The 17,718-nt window shown below is 43.3% G+C and overlaps 1 protein-coding gene across 7 annotated transcripts in view; it reads right to left on the bottom strand.

Moving 5' to 3' along the window:
• Sil1 (SIL1 nucleotide exchange factor) overlaps positions 1 to 17,718 on the bottom strand; it is a 248,983-nt gene that overhangs the window by 171,890 nt on the left and 59,375 nt on the right. For all 7 annotated transcript variants that reach the window (XM_036205309.1, XM_036205310.1, XM_036205314.1 and 4 more), the window contains one exon: positions 15,339 to 15,443. In XM_036205309.1, the coding sequence (XP_036061202.1) occupies positions 15,339 to 15,443 (105 nt within the window). The remainder of the gene's footprint in view (positions 1 to 15,338; positions 15,444 to 17,718) is intronic.

Below are 17,718 nucleotides of genomic sequence, written 5' to 3' on the forward strand. Positions count from 1 at the left end.
GCTTTACCACTGAGCTAAATCCCCAACCCCATGTTTAGCTTTTTGAGGATTCTCCATCCTGATTTCCAGAGTGGCTGTACCAGTCTTCACTCCCTCTCACAGTGAATAAGGGGTCCCTTGTTCCTCAACAACACTTATTGCCATTTGTTCTATTGATCATTGCCATTATGATTTTGGTGAGATGAAATCTCAAAGTTGTTGTGTGATATTTTGTTTGTGTTCTGACAAATAAAACTTGCCTGGAGATCAGAGGGTGGAGCTAGTTAACCATAAAGCCAGGCACTGGTGGCTCACACCTTTAATCCCAGCACTGGAGAGGCTCACACCTTTAATTCCAGTACAATTCAGTCTGAGAGGTAAGAAGTCACTTACTCCTTTGCTTCTCTGATCTTTTGAGTTATTATCCCGATATTTGACTCCTGGTTTTTACTGATAAGACTAATTAGGATCATGCCTCACTAAGTTGTTTGAATTTGCATTTTCCTAATTCTTAAGGATGACGAACACTTTTGAAGTATTTCTTAGTCATTTGTATTTCTTCTATTGAGAGCTGCCTGTTCAGATCCCAAGCCCATTTTTCAATTGGCAGTTTTTCTTGACTTTTGGTTTTTTTGAGTTCTTTGAATATTCTAAATATTAATCCTCTGTCAGATATATAGCTGGCAAAGATTCTCTCCCTTTCTGTGTATTTCTTCTTTCATTCGACTGATTATTTCCTAAGCTGTACTGAAGCTTTTTAGTTTTCTGAGGTCAATTTATCAATTGTTGGCCTTAATTCCAAAGCAAACAAAGTCCTATTTAGAAAAAAAAAAAAAAATAGGATGCTGCCTATGTTTTCTTCCAGCAGTTTTAACGTTTTAGGTTTCAAATTGGAGTCTTTGGTCCAGTTGGAGTTAATTTTTGTGTGGGGTGTTAGATATGGATCTAAATTCACTTTTCTGCATGTAGACATCATTTTCTGAGAACAACTGGTTGAAAAGGCTCTTCTCCAGCATATGTTTTTTGGCCTCTTTGTCAAGTATCAGAAGGCTATACCTACGTGTACTTACGTTAGGGTCTTTATTTTTATTCCATGAGTCTATGTGTCTGCTTTCGTGACAGTTTCATATTGTTTTGATTACTACAGTTCCACCTATGACTCAATGACACCTCTCCTTTGCATATACCCAAAGAATCTGACATCCTGTTCCACACTCAGCACTGTTTACTCCTGCCCTATTCATAATAGACAGGAAAAGGAAACAGCCTAAATGTCCTTCAATAAATGAATGGCTAATGAAAACATGGTACATAAACACAATAAAATAGTATTTGAGCCAAAAGAAAAAAATACTGGGTGGTGGTGGCACTTTGATCCAGGCACTTGAGAGGCAGAGGCAGGAGGATTGTGAGTTCGAGGCTAGTCTAGTCTACAGAGTGAGTTCCGGAACAGGCAAGACCACACAGAGAAACCCTGCCTCGAAAAACCAAAATAAATAAATGAATGAATGAATAAGTGAGTAAATATTTAGATTTAATTAAATAGTATTTGGCTGCAAAGTAAAACAAAATCATGAATTTGAAAGTAAATGGGTGGACCTAGAAAAGATTATACTGAATGAAGTAACCTACATCAGAAAGACAAATGTCTCATGCTCTCTCTCATGGGAAGCTCCAAGCTCCAAATATTCAGATGTGAGTACATAAGTAACCACAAAACCCAGGAAACTATAAAAGGACCATGAGAGTGGGGGGCTTGAGAGGGGAAAAGCAAGACTCAGATGATATGGAAGGGAATGGGAAAAATGGAGAGGGGCACTGGAATTGGGGAGGAGGGGGACAAATAACACCAAGGTTGTGTGATAAAGGCTGACAAAGACTACCTGACAGAACCCCCGTGCCAGGCATGGGAGCACTCCATTCAAGTTGTTAGTCAGGGGAGTCCAACTGACTCCCAGAATAATGTGGCTGCTGCTGTTGTCCTTGGCTGCCTCTCGGGGTCGGAGGTAGTAAGTCCCTAATCCTAAAGGCACCACATATTTAGGACACAGGGATTGGATAATTTGAGCTGGATCTAACATAAGTCTCCTATCTGTGGTCTAGCTTCCATAGTACCAGAAAACCTATGCAAGTTGCTAAGGGGGGAGTAAAGATGAATAAAGAAAATACAGTATATTTAGATAAAGGAGTTTTATTTAACTGTAAAGAAGAATGGAATTTCATTATTCATGGTATTAACCGGAAAAGATGTTGTTGGTAGGAAAATAAATAGAGCTAGAGATCATCACTTTAAGCAAGATAAGACCGACTAAGAAAGACAAATATCACATAATTTATCTATTATGTAGAGCCTAGACATGTGTGTGTAGAGAAAGGGGGAGGTAAAAGTAGAAAAAGGACCATGAGAGGGAGGAACAGGTCTAAAGGGGAGAACCAAGAGTAATGGAATACATGTGACACGAAAGCAGGAAACGGAACTATTTGGTAAAAGAATACCAACCAGAATGGAGAAAGGGAAGAGCATATGGGGTACAAATAAAACTAAAACAGAATGATATGTGTATGGAAATGTCAAAATGAAACACACTAGTTTGCTAACTAAAAAACATAATTTCAAAATCTACCACAAACATGAATAACCATGAACATAAATGGATTAAATTACCTAGTTAAAATATACAAACAGGCCTGGCAGTGGTGGCGCATGCCTTTAATCCCAGCACTCCGGAGGCAGAGCTAGGTAGATCTCTGTGAGTTTGAGGCCAGCCTGGTCTACAGAGCAAGATCCAGGAAAGGTGCAAAGCTACACAGAGAAACCCTGTCTCGGGGAAAAAAAAAAACAGAAAAGAAAGAAAAGAAAAGAAAAAGAAACAACAGGTTTCTTAAAGGGGTTGGGGATTTAGCTCAGTGGTAAAGCATTTGCCTAGCAAGCATAAGGCTCTGGGTTTGGTCCTCAGCTCAAAAAAAAAAAAAAAAAAAAAAAAAAAAAAAAAATATATATATATATATATATATATATATATAGAGAGAGAGAGAGAGAGAGAGAGAGAGAGAGAGAGTTTAAAAAAAAAAGACCCAAGGATATGCTGCCTACAAGAAATTCATTCCACCAGTAAAGTGGACATAGACTGAAGTGAAGAAATGGAGAAAAAATTATCATGCAAACAGAAAAAAGAAATGAGCAAGAGTAGCCACACAGCTATTAGATAAAACAAATCAAACACTTTAAAACACAAATAAGGTCACCATATAATAATAAATGGACCAATTCAACAAGACAAAACAGCAGTTATATATATATATGCCCAAAGCTGGAATATCCAAATGTACAAAGCAGGCTCTGCTTGTACGTAATTATGCATAATCATGGGGACTTTAACACCCACTTTTGTCAAAGAAGAGATGATAGGCAATCTGTACAGAAACACTGCAGTTGAATTATACGCAGGCCAAATAGATTAACAGAGACTTACAGAACATTTCATCTAAAAGTTTCAGGTTACACATTTTTCTTCTTAAAAAACATGGAGTTTTATTCGTGATAGATTATATTATATGTTAGGCGTTAAGTCTAAAAACTGATGATAAAAACTAAAACCTGAAATATCCTGTATTTTTTCTGCCCACAATGGAGTAAAACTAGAAATGAACAAGAGGGACTCTAAAAATTATATAAAGGGGGCCACCAGGATCGCTCAGCAGGCAAATGAACTTGGCCCCAAGGATGGCACCTTCATTCAATCCCTGGTGTTGTGGAATATTAGCTGAAGATGTGTTACATTTGTTTATTCTGTGGAACATTTGTTTAATGATGCAAAGATGTGTTGCACTCTTATGTTGCAATTGTTTAACTCTGTGAAGCTGTGTTACTTTGCTTGTCTAAAACATCTGATTTTTAATCAAATTTACTTGAACCAAGTGTAGTGATGAACACCTGTCAAGAGTCAGAAGGATCAGAAGATCCTTCTCTACTACACAGTTATTTCAAGGCTACTCAAGACCCTATCTCAAGAAACTAAATAAAAAACTTTCTTGAAACAAATGAAAATCAAACCATGACATATCAAAACCTTGTGATGAAATAGGCAATACTACTAAGAGAGGTTTACAGCAACACCTGCTGGTAGCCGGAAGGTTTCCTGTGTCCCACAGCCACTCAGTCCCAAGTAAACACACAGAGGCTTATATTCATTACAAGCTGTTTGGTATATGGCTCAGGCTTCTAAAGCTTTCCTTTTAAATTAACCCATTTCTATTACTCTATGTACCTCCACGTGTCTCATGGCTTTACCTGTGTTGTGTTACATCCTGCTTCCCTGGGCGGCTCTCAGCGTCCCCCCGACCCCACCTTTCTCCTCCCTGGATCCCTGCTTGGACTTCCTGCCTGCCTCTATGCTACCTTGCTTATTCATTAACCAATGGTATCAACACATGTTCACATAGCATCTGCTCACATTAAAACGACTTCCAACAATGTAACAGTGCAACTCCAGGAACTAGAAGAAACCATAGGTGGTAAAATGTAGGGAAAACCTGAGCAGAGCGGAGCAAAAATACAGACTGAAAGGGGGAAAAAGTTATCAGTAAAAAGAGTTGTGGTTGGTTTTATGAGACTTAATTGCATGTAGCCAAGCTGGTGGTAACCTCACTATAAAGCCAAGGCTGGATTTGAACTCTGATCCTCCTACTTCCACCACCCCCACCCCCAGTGCAGAGATTACAGAAGCATGCCACTTGCCCAGCTGAGGAGAGTTGGTTTTCTTGTAGATAAACAAAATACACAGAATGTCAGCTAGACTAATCACAAACGTTATGTTTGACCTTATGGTTCCTCCACAAGCTCATGTTTTGAACATCTTTTCACTCACTCATCCTACTGCTGGAGGCTCAGGAACCTTTACGAGATAAGGTTTCTACTAAAAACAAACAGGAAAAAGCCTCTGGAGACTATAGATTCTGGTTGCCGTTCCTCCTCCCTTTCCGTTTCCTGGTCCACCACAATGTCTACAGCCCCCACTGCATGCTCCTGTCACCAAAGTCACTCCACCAGGCCATCCCTGTCATAATGGATCCACAGTCCCTGGAATCATCATTCAAAATAAAATTTCCTTCTTTTTCTCTATCAGGTAATTTGTGCACAGCTAATGTAATTAATACACTGAGAAAAAAGAAAAGAAACAAAATGAGAGGTTGAAAAGGAGATTTACAACAGACACTACTACAGAAATATAAGTACTACTATGCACAACTAAATACTAAAAACTGGAAACTGCACAAAATGGATCAATTTCTAGACACACAACTTATGAAGCTGAACATGACATAGAAAGCTGAATAGAAAAATAAAGGACATCAAACCAAAAGAGAAATCAAACTACCCCTGTCTGCAAATGACATGATTTTCTATGTAAGAAAACTTAAGAGCCTCTCTGTCTCTCTGTCTCTGTCTCTGTCTCTGTCTCTGTCTCTCTCTCTCTCTTTCTCTCTCTCTCACACACACACACACACACACACACACACATACACACTCGCGCACGTGTGCACGCGCACGCCACTAGAACTGAGAAGCGATTTCAATAAAGTTACAAGATATAAAGTCAATATACAAAAACCAAATACCTCTTTTATATATCAACAACAAAATTGCCAAGAAAGAAATCCTACTCCTACAATAATACAGAGAGAGAGGCGGGGGGCAAGGGGACTGGAATTCAGCCAAGGAAGTGAAGAGTCTCTACAATGAAAATTATAAAACCACAATAAAAGAAATTGAACCTCCCCTCCCAGGAAAATGGAGAGTCATCTTATAATCACAGATGGACTTATTAATGTCAAAATGTCCACAGTACCCAAAGTGATTTACAGAGTGGATGTAGTTTTACAGAATTAGCTTCTTTTCAAAGACTGCTAAAACTTGGGCTGGCTAGCTGCTCATTAGGTAAGCACGCTTGTCACAAAGCCTTACACCATGAATTCAATCCTAGGACTCAAATGGTGGAGATCTGCTCCTGCAAGTATTCCTCTGACTTCCACAAGTCATGAACTACACAGTCCCACAAACACACACACAACAAACAAACAAACTGCAAAACTTGTTATGGCACTCAGTCGGCTGTGGTGGTACACACCTCTGATCCCAGCATTTGGAAGACAGAGGCTGGTGGATCTCTGAGTTCGAGGCCAGCCTGATATAGAGTGAGTTCCAGGACAGCCAGAACTACACAGAGAAACCCTGTCTCAAAAAACAAAACACAAACAAAACCCCCAAAATTGTGTGGAACAACAAGAAGCAAACAATCAGCACAAGCCTGTGTTGTGGGGTATTTTGATCGCACTGTGACACTCCAGACTGTCAGAAAACTTTATGTGGAACCAGGGGCAAAGCCAGCAACTAAAACTGACTGGGATTAGCCAATGAGCAGCCAGCAATTTGGATGGAGAAGACATAAGAAAGGAAGGGGTGGGAACTAGAGTTGAGCTTCCTTTTGTTTCTGGGACTAAGAAAAGAGGGGTCTTTTGTGGTGTCTCCAGGCAAAGAGCAAGCTCAGCTAGTTGCTACTCAACCTCTAGAGCTAGCAGGTTTTCATCCCAGCTTTTGACTCCCAACCAAGTCTTACTGATAACTAGAACGATAGAGACTTAATTTAAACCTACATATCATGGCCACAGAGGAGCTGGGGCCACGGGACCAGAAGCCCCTCCAAACTGCAGCCTGAGTGGCCAGCAGGGTGCTAACTTTGGGGTCAGACAATAATTAAAATATTAGTAGATTCATGTACAGCCACTAAGCAGACAGGAAACATCAATCCTTAGCAAAAAAAAAAAACAAAAACAAAAAAAAAAACCTCCAAAAATCTGGTGAGGGTTGGGATGTATCTCAGTTGACAGTGATTATCTAGAACGTATGACAGCCTGGGTTCAAACCCTATCACCACATACACTGGATATGGTAGTACATACCTATAATCCCAGCACTAATGAGGGAGAGGCGGACAGGTCAGAAGTTCAAGGATATCTCAGCTAGATAAGGAGTTGAAAAACAGCCAGGCTACAAGAGACCTAACCAAAAAACAAAACAAAAACTATAAACAAAACCATGGGGGAAATGCGTTAGGACACTGGTCTGCGGGCACAGGGATTTTGTGTTTTATATGATCCCACACCACAAAACTCAACCACTGGTATTACATCAAACCAAAAGGCTTCTTCCACACAGTAGCACCTCAGAGCAGACAATCACAGGAATGGGAGAAATGGAGCTAGAAAGAAACCCAGTTGTTAGAGCGCTTGCAGAGCAAAGCCTAAGGATCTGAGTTTGACCCCTAGAACCATATAAAGGGACAACTAAGCTGTACCCCCCACAGACAACATCATACATACAAATAACAAAAAACTAGGGAACTGGAGAAGAACGTTTGCAAGATTCTTAGCCACCAAGGGATTACTAACCAGAATGTATGTAAGTAGACTAAATAAATCAATAGGAAAAAACATTTTTAGTGAGCAAATGGGACTGGGATGTAGCTCTATGGTAGAATACTTGGCTAGCATATATGAGGACCCCAGGTTTCATTCCCAGCATTGAGCAGGAGAGAAAAAGGGGAGGGGCATCTTAGAGTCACTGGGCTAAAGGTAGAGCTCAGTAGTAGAACACCTGCCTGCTGTGCACAAAGCCCTGGATAGACACAGCTAACACGTCTGAAAAAATGTTCTGCATCACTGTGCTGCTAAGAATGTGAATGACCACACAGGCTCTTATGTACAAATGCTTGGTCCCAGCCAGTTGATGAAACTGTCCCAGTTGGTGAAACTGTTTGGGAAGTATTAGGAGGTGTGGCCTTGTTGGAGGAGGTGTGCCACTGAGGGCAGGCTTTAAGTTTATCCAAACCATTCCCAGTTGGGTGTGTGTGGTGTGTGTGTGTGTGTGTGTGTGTGTGTGTGTGTGTGTGTGTGTGTGTGTCTGTCTGGAGGTTTGAATAAGAATGGCCCCCAGAGACTCATATATTTGAATGATTGGTCATCAGGCTAAGGAAGTGTGGCTTTGTTGAGGAATACGTCCCTGGGAGTGGGCTTTTTGAAGCTCAATGCCCTCTGATCTCTCCCTCTGCCTGCAGATCAGGATGTAGCTCTTAGCTATTGCTCCAGCTCCATGTGTGCCACCATGCTCCCCATGATGATAATGGGCTAACTCTGAAACAGTGAGTCCCGGATGAAATGCTTTATAAGAGCTGCCATGGTCATGGTGTTTCTTACAGAACAATGACTAAAACACTCTCTCTCTCTCTCTCTCTCTCTCTCTCTCTCTGTGTGTGTGTGTGTGTGTGTGTGTGTGTGTGTGTGTGTGTGTGTGTGATTCCGTTGTTTTTGTCCCCCATGCTTATGGATCAAGATGTGCATCATCACCTGCTGCTCCAGTACCATGCCTGCCGGCACACTGCCATGCTTCCTGCCATGATGGTCATAGACTCTAACCCTCTGAAACTGTAAGCTCCCAAGGGATTCCTTCTTTTCTAAATTGTCTTGGTCATTGTGTCTGTACAGCAATACCACCAGCAGAGTACAAAACAAAGCCACGATGAATTGTCATTCTACTGAGTTAGAGTAGCTGCTATGAAAAACACATGCAGAAAAGATGCTGGTGAGGATGTAGAAAAGGCGATTTTTAAACACTGTTGGCAGAAATATAAACCAGTGTAGTCACTGCCAAAAAAAAAAATAGTTAAGGGTTCCTCAGAAAAACTGGAAATAAAACTGACATAGGCTCTGTCAATCATACTACTGATCATATACACAACAGAGCTGAAATCAGTCTGACAAAGAAGTAACTGCACCCATGTTGACCACAGCACTATTTATAATCCTAAGACACAGACCGACCCAGGTGCCCATCAGCGGTCAACAGTCAAGAAGAGATGGCACAGACAATAGACAATTTTTCAGCAGCTTCATGGGACTGACTGGAGCGGGGGGCACTGCATTAAGAACTTAAGTCAGGCAACAGAAGGGGGAAGCAAACAGAAGGCTATGTGTTGGCATTCAGACCCGCTTCTTGGAATCCTGGCCAATAAGCAGATAATACCCTGGCCCGCCCAGCGTCCTGACCATCCTACGTTCGTTCCCTTTAAGAAAGGACTCCTCCCCTTCGCTCCCCCCACACACACTTTGTCACAAGGTGGTGCACACCTCCCCTCCTTCTCCTTCTCTCTCTCTCTCTCCCCTCTCTCTTCCCCCCACCAAATAAAACTCTCCACTGAGCACTGTCTGCATGGTGGCTCTGTTTCTCACCCGCCATGAGACACCCTGGCTCAAACTTGCCAAGGACTCTCTCTCCTTATCACCGCCCTAGGCAAGAGCTCAACCACCAAACTTCATCCCTAGACCACACAGAAAGACCACAGGTTCTTAAAAACATTCAGGACAAACAGTGACCTTCATAATAGGAACAGAAAAGGACACTTTGGGATGGAGAGATGGTGATTAGTGGATAAAAGTTCAGTTAGATAAATAACTGTGTTTCACAACAGTTAACTGTATACTTCAAAATAGCTAGTAGAGTTTGAATGTTCCTGACACGAAGAAGTGATAAACATCGCAGGTAAGAAATAGGGCAATCGGGTGCTGGGGACTTAGCTCAGTGGTAGAGCACTTGCCTAGCAAGCACAAGGCCCTGGGTTCGGTCCTCAGTTCCAGCAAAAAAGAAAAAGAAATAGGGCAATTACCTAACCTGGTCTGACATTGTACACATGTACTGTACCTCATAAATGGGTATAATTACTGCACTGAAGAACAAAATACATCCAAAGAAAGAAACAACAAGCTTTAAGCCCAGGGAGGCCTAACTTTTTCAACAATCTTTTTTGCTCAATGTGGTTTTTTTTACATCATCTCTTAGTATCTTCTTTGAATCAGACTTTAAGATACCTCAAATTTTAGTGGAGAATAATACAAAATCAATGCTCTCATGTTCAATCTGTCCTCTCTGTTCGCCAGATCTGTTCCTGAGTGACAAGACATTTTCCCGGGTCATATCTAGCTATTCTCAAAGATCAAGGATTCAAAATCACAGAAAGCAGTGACATCAACATCCCTCAGACTGGACAGTCATTCAAAGGGGGAGTTCCAGAAGAGACTTTGTGGAGAAACAGCATCGTGAGAACGGTGTTATAATGATCATGGCAGCTACCATTTGTTAGGCCCTGAGCAGAGCTTTCCATGCTTCAACTTAACTGAGTCCCTTGTGAAGTATACACTATTCCCACAGTACAGATGAGGTGAAGTATACGGTCTATTCATAATCAACACTGCTCAGAAAAGCAGAGCAAAGATTTAATTCTGGTCAGCATGGCTCCAAAACCCATGTGTGAAATCAGACTCAAATGTCTTAATTAATGGTTGTTCCCACCATGCTGGGACAACTAGATAGATCACTTTATTACATCTACCAGCACACCCCTCTTCCCAAGCAAAATGTTCATGGGCCAGGTGAGACCACAGTCGCAGAAAAAACAAACAAACAAAACAGTGTCTTAACTAAGAGAGAAACCAAGAGATGAGAGAGGCAGGCTGACCTTGGTCAACTCTAAAGTAAATTTGTGCTCCTGTGCACTGGCATCTGGCTTCTCAAGGCTCCTTTCCATGCTAGATCATAACTCTGTCTCCTCCTTACCATCATTCCAAATATCAATGTCCTCTCAACAGACTAGCAAGAAATCCCAGATAAGGTGTTAGCTGACAAACAGCTACCAAACCATACTTTGTAGAGCTTGTAGACAAGTACAATAGTCTCAAAGGCCAAATAGAACCTCCAAGATCAAAGAGAATGAGTAAATCCTAATCATAATTGGTAGACATGGTGAACAAAAAGTTCTAAAAGAAGATGCTTCTGGCTGTGAAAATTCCCCAAAGGAGTCTGTGTCTGCAGAAACTTAGTGGCTGATTAGAATTTCAGTAGTGTGGAGAGACTGGAATGTCCAAGTCCTGAGGCTAATTGCCTTATCTTGGGCTAGTTCTGGCCCTCCAGAATAGCCATGCCTTGCTCCCCACCCCACATTCCCACATATCAGAACTAACATCTTGTGACAATAGATAAAAACCTTTCAGAATTTATTGATTAGCAGACAATTAGCTTCTACCAATCTAAAAGCTAAGATTGTCTGTCATCAGATTGCATATTGAGCATATAAGAAAGCTTCGCCCATCTCAATGTAACTGCATCTCTGATAAACCCACCAAAATATTTTAAAACTTGCCTTGATTTATGACCTGTCCATGTTGGAACATGGAATTTTGGAGAGCTTGAATCTGTGTTCCTAGGCCATGGTCATTCAAAACGGCTCCCAAATAAACTAGCTCTTATTCCCTTTTAAGATGAGAGCTGTGGTTTTTGTGTCCACACCACAACATATGAAGACTTCTAGGGGTAGCACATTAGGACCCTGCTTGAAAGATCAACCACTGGAGCAGCCACTCCCATACTAAAAATAATAGCTGATATTTACTAGCCACACTGTGCTAGTGCCAATGCTAAGTATTTACCTATGGAACCACATTTAATCTATAATAAGTTTTTGAAAATGAGCTAGCAGCCAGTCTCTCAGCTGAGGAATGGTCACATTGTCAATGAGGCAGACAAGAGAGAACCTAAGGGCTTGTGCTCTTCTCACTAAGCTCCACAACTGCCCCACTCACTCACCACCGTTTCTGAAGACAGGTATCGCAGCTTTAGTCCTTCAGTCCTTATACCCCTCTGAAGATGTGGCATTACAACTTAACACTTGTGTTGTTGTTATAAAATGCCCAATAAAAGCCCCTTAAGGAAGGATGGGTTCATTTTGGCTAGGTACTTAAAAGGAGATATGGTAGTCAGTGGCCATCATGGGGGGAAGACAGGCAGCTAGAGCGTCAGGTAGCTGGTTTCACGGCACCTTCAGTCAGGAAGCTGAGAGAGAGTGCTGGTACACTTGGCTTTTTCCTTTCTATGTAGTCCAAGACCACAGCTCACAGAATGGGGTCACCAACATCTAGAGTGGGTCCCTCTCACTTCAGTTAACCCAATCCAGAAACTCCTTCACAGACATGCCAGACGTTTGTCTCCTAGGTGACTCTCGATCCTGTCAAGGTGACAGTGAACTTTACCTATCACACCAGAGAGGTACTACAGTTGGTGCTGAGTGGAGAAGATGTCCCCAGATCATACCGATACACACAGATACCCTGACCTGGGCAGGAACTAACCAGCACAAACACCTTCAAACAGGACAATTCCAGGTCATCAAGAACACTTGCTTGGACCCTAGGCTCTGAAGAAAGGATCATAAGCACCCTGTTCCATTTAGGATACTGGGACAGTAGCTGCTGCCTAACTTAGATTTTAAATGCCATCAAGGCAGCACTTTCATGGTGTGAGAGAAAAGATGCTTTAACTCCTACAGCTCTTAGCACATGATGAGAGATTATGACAAACAGACACAGCTTTGGAACAGACAAGAATAAAAGCAGCTTCTCCCCATTAAACTCAGTATTAACATTTTTCTGAGACTAGACTCACTAGAGCTAATATAAATGGGCCAGAATAATTATGGTTCTGAGAGCTCATCTATTTGGTTAGACTATTATCCAAAAGGGACTTGCTAACACACAATCCTTAAGTAAATTCATCAGCATGCTTTGTTAATTGTGCATCTGCTAAAGCTCTCAACAGGGAACACAGGGATCCTCCTGAGCTCTCGGTTGAGAAGGGGACACATTCCTGATCCCTCAAGACTACTGGGTGCCTTTCTGGGCAAGTTTTATTACTAAGCTGTGTCAGAGACAGCCCCAACATCATGCTGTAACTAGTCCTATCCCCAGGAATCCTGGGAGTCCATTTTCATTGCCCTTGAAAAGCCAAAAAGAAAAAGAAAGAAAGAAGAAAGAAAAGAGGAAAGAGGAGGGGGCAGAGCAGCACCAACAGGATCTTAGTCAGGGAACATGAAAAGCTCAGAAGGATTCGTGACTCCTGACTATACATTCCCCACTCCACAAAGGGGCAAAGAAGGCAAACAAATGACTTCAGAGAGAAGGTGGCAGCTTGCCGTGAGGCAGAGGGGACCTCAGCCGAGCTGGATTGTTATTCAACTCATCACAATTGTCATCTGCACCTCCAGGGCCTCTAGTTCCAAAGCTTTACCCACCCTTTACTGAGAGCCAGGGGAGGGAGAGAGGGGGCTAGAAAAGGGTGGCCGGAGAGGGTAAACTGCAGGGAAGGGAGATACTTGGAGCTGGTCAAGGGCAGTCTATTGCTAAGACAACCCAGAGAAAAAAGGCCCTGCAAGAGCTTGAATATGCTGCAGCCAGGCCAGGCTTCTGTGGACATTCCCTACCTGTGACCACATACAACCAGGCCAGGCTTCTGTGGACATTTCCCATCTACCTGTGACCACATACAGCCAGGCCAAGCTTCTGTGGACATTTCCCATCTACCTGTGACCACATACAACCAGGCCAGGCTTCTGTGGACATTCTTCATCTACCTGTGACCACATGCAGCCAGGCCAGGCTTCTGTGGACATTCTCCATCTATCTGTGACCACATACAGCCAGGCCAGGCTTCTGTGGACATTCTCTTCCTATGACCACATGCAGCCAGGCCAGGCTTCTGTGGACATTCTCTTCCTATGACCACATGCAGCCAGGCTTCTGTGGACATTCTCCATCTACCTGTGACCACATACAACCAGGCCAGGCTTCTGTGGACATTCCCCATCTACCTGTGACCACATGCAGCCAGGCCAGGCTTCTGTGGACATTCTCCATCTACCTGTGACCACATACAGCCAGGCCAGGCTTCTGTGGACATTTCCCATCTACCCGTGAGCACATGCAGCCAGGCCAGGCTTCTGTGGACATTCCCTATCTACCTGTGACCACATACAGCCAGGCCAGGCTTCTGTGGACATTCTCCATCTACCTGTGACCACATACAGCCAGGCCAGGCTTCTGTGGACATTTCCCATCTACCCGTGAGCACATGCAACCAGGCCAGGCTTCTGTGGACATTCTCCATCTACCTGTGACCACATGCAGCCAGGCCAGGCTTCTGTGGACATTCTCCATCTACCCATGACCACATACAGCCAGGCCAGGCTTCTGTGGACATTCCCTATCTACCTGTGACCACATGTAGCCAGGCCAGGCTTCTGTGGACATTCTCCATCTACCTGTGACCACATGCAGCAGGCCAGGCTTCTGTGGACATTTCCCATCTACCCGTGAGCACATGCAACCAGGCCAGGCTTCTGTAGACATTCCCTATCTACCTGTGAGCACATGCAGCCAGGCCAGGCTTCTGTGGACATTCTCCATCTACCTGTGACCACATGCAGCCAGGCCAGGCTTCTATGGACATTCCCTATCTACCTGTGACCACATACAGCCAGGCCAGGCTTCTGTGGACATTCTCCATCTACCTGTGACCACATGCAGCCAGGCCAGGCTTCTATGGACATTCCCTATCTACCTGTGAGCACATGCAGCCAGGCCAGGCTTCTATGGACATTCCCTATCTACCTGTGACCACATGTAGCCAGGCCAGGCTTCTGTGGACATTCTCCATCTACCTGTGACCACATGCAGCAGGCCAGGCTTCTATGGACATTCCCTATCTACCCGTGAGCACATACAGCCAGGCCAGGCTTCTGTGGACATTCCCTATCTACCTGTGACCACATGCAGCCAGGCCAGGCTTCTGTGGACATTCCCTATCTACCTGTGACCACATACAGCCAGGCCAGGCTTCTGTGGACATTCCCTATCTACCCGTGAGCACACTGCAGCACTAAACAATGAGGTCTAGGTTAACCAAGAAAGCTGGGAAGAACAGGAAAAGGAGACGTAAGATCTGGACATAAGAGAAGGCAGGAGGACAGAGGAGGAGGACGCAGTCTGTTGGGGGCTGGTGCTCTCATCCACCTTGCCATCTAGTTCCTAGGATAATTCTGTACCCAACCCCCGCCCCGGCTCTTTCTCACATGGCTTGTATGATTCTGACCCTCAGTCTCTTCCTTTTCAGAGAGAGAATAATTACAGTTGCCTACTTCATAGCGTTTCTGGGATGATTACATAAGGAGAGACACAAAACATTTAATCCTTGGTGTGTGGAAGCTGATTATTAGTTTATTATCTTCGTTGTTACCGCCATTTCCCCAAGGGAAACTGCTGTGACCTTTAAACAGACCAAAGGAATCAGAAATGAGAAAAAGGAGACCACATTCCCACAAAGAAGAAAAACAATACTCCAAGTCCAGCCCATCCGCAGTGCTCTTGGAGACAGGGAGGCACTCAGGCCTCCTCCTACCGCTCCATCACAGGAAGACACTTACTGAGTTCTGACAGCTGAGGCAGGAAGTGAACCAGGAAGTCACCAGCAGCCCAAGCAGCATTCCTAGAGGAGCCGCTGTTCTAGGTGAACACATCATCATCAGGACCTGGGGGGACAAGCACAGGAAACAGAAGGTCAGTGCCTGGCTCCCCATCCTGACTCCCACAGCAGCATTTCCTGCACAGGAGTATAGCAGGCCTTCTACTACTACTAGATGAGCCTCGGAAGCTCCCAGCTCCCCTACCTCAAGTGACATGCCCTGATTAGAAATGCCCAGCCTTCCCTTCCTCATTAATAGTACTTGGGCTTGTGGAAAGTGTCACTGGCCACATTGGGAGGGGGGAAATGAGCCACCTGTGGGCATGTGGACAGATATGGACCAAGTCCATATAAATATCTGTAAGCATCTTCTTTTAACCATAGCCATTATCACGGCTAATGACAGTTAGCATCGGCGCCCTCTAACCAAGCAAAGCTCAACATTTCCAAGATCTTGTGCACTACTTTTTAACAAATCACAGCGTAAGTATTAGCAGATGTTAACAATTTTAAAACATAAGGAATGAAAGACTTTCTGCTGGGCAGTGGTGGTACAGGCCTTTAATCCCAGCACTTAGGAGGCAGAGCCAGGTGGATCTCTGTGAGTTCGAGGCCAGCCTGGTCTACAGAGTGAGTTCCAGGACAGGCACCAAAACTACACAGAGAAACCCTGTCTCAAAAAAACAAACAAACAAACAAACCAAAAAAAAAAAAAAAAATGCTTTCTGTTGTTGTTATCCTTGTTGTTGTTATCCTTGTTGTTGTTTTGAAACAGGGTTTCTCCAGGTAACAGCCCTGGCTGTTCTAGAACTCACTCTGTAGACCTGCCTGACCTTGAACTCACATTGAAACAAAGTCCTATGTAACCCTGCTGTCTTCAAGCTCACTATAGACCTGAAGATGACACTGAACCCCCATCACTCCTGCCTCTGCCTTCCAAGTGCTGGGATTACAGGCCTGCCACTCCACACTGGGCAAAAAGCATAAAACCATGCAAAGACAACCTGGGTGAAATCTCTATGATATTGGGTTCTGGCCTGGGTCCTTAAAGGTGATACCCAAAGAATGAGCAACACCAAGTACAAACTGGACTTCATCAAAACTAAACAGCTCTGCATCTCAGGGGACTACATCAGTGTAAGGTTGGTAATACAGCTCAGCTTAAAGCATTTGCTTAGTACACATGAGGTCCTGGATTCAATTCCTACCACCACATACATACCCTCAGAGTACACAAGCATACACACATACCCAAACCATTCAGCATGAAAAGACAACCTACATTATGAGAGAATTTTTTTTCAAATCACATAAATAATAAAAATTTAATGTCTAGAACAAGGCTTGAGATTTTGCTTAGTGGAAGATCACTTCCCTAGCCTTCATGAAGCCCTGGGTTCAATTCCATCACATCAAAAGAATACAAAAAAAAAAAAAAAAAATCAGCCAAGGCACCTGCCCCCGAGTCTGACCATCTGAGCTCAATCCCCAGGCCCCGTGTGCTAGGAGAGAACCACTTTCTCAAGTTGTCTTCTGACCTACACACACACACACATAAAGATGTGTTTTATAATATAAAGTTCAGACTGTATCGAAACTGTCTGGGTTTCAATATAAGGACAGGACAATCCAGTTTAAAAATGGGCAATGAGGTCTAGGGAGCATAACTCAGCCAAAGTAAGCTTGCTTAGCATGCCTGGGGCCCTGAGATCAATCCTCAGTATTCTCCAAAATAATAATAATTAAAATTTCCAAACAACAAAGAAGGAATAGATATTTCTCAAAAAGGAAGAAGAAAAGAAAGGGAAGGGCGCACACACTCACAAATAGCCACTGGAAACATGAAAGATGCTGAGCATCATTAATCATTATGGAAATGAACATCAATATAACTTCATACCCAGCAAAGATGGTTATATTTTTTAAGTAAAATAATAAATACTGGTAAGGATTAATGAAGTATCATAACTACTGATGGGAGTGTAAAGCAACGTGGCCACTTTGTAACACAGTTTGGTTTTCAAAAGACACGTGGGCCACTGAGTGGGTTCATCAAGTGACACAACTGCCACACGCGTGACCACTTGAGTGTGATCCCTAGAACCCACACACGGGTAGGAGAAAATTGATTCCACAAAGTTGACCTCTGACCTCTGTACATGTACCACAGTATGACTGTGCCCTCCCAACACCACACATCCACCATAATTTTTAATTATTTTATTTATGTATATGTGTGCGGTATTTTGCCTGTGTATGTCTGGACTCTGCATGCATATAGTACCCTCAAAGACCAAGAGGGCATCAGATCCCTGGGACTGGAGTTACAGACAACTAAGAGC

The sequence above is a fragment of the Onychomys torridus genome, chromosome 13 (genome assembly GCF_903995425.1).
Source record: "Onychomys torridus chromosome 13, mOncTor1.1, whole genome shotgun sequence".
NCBI lineage: Eukaryota > Metazoa > Chordata > Mammalia > Rodentia > Cricetidae > Onychomys > Onychomys torridus.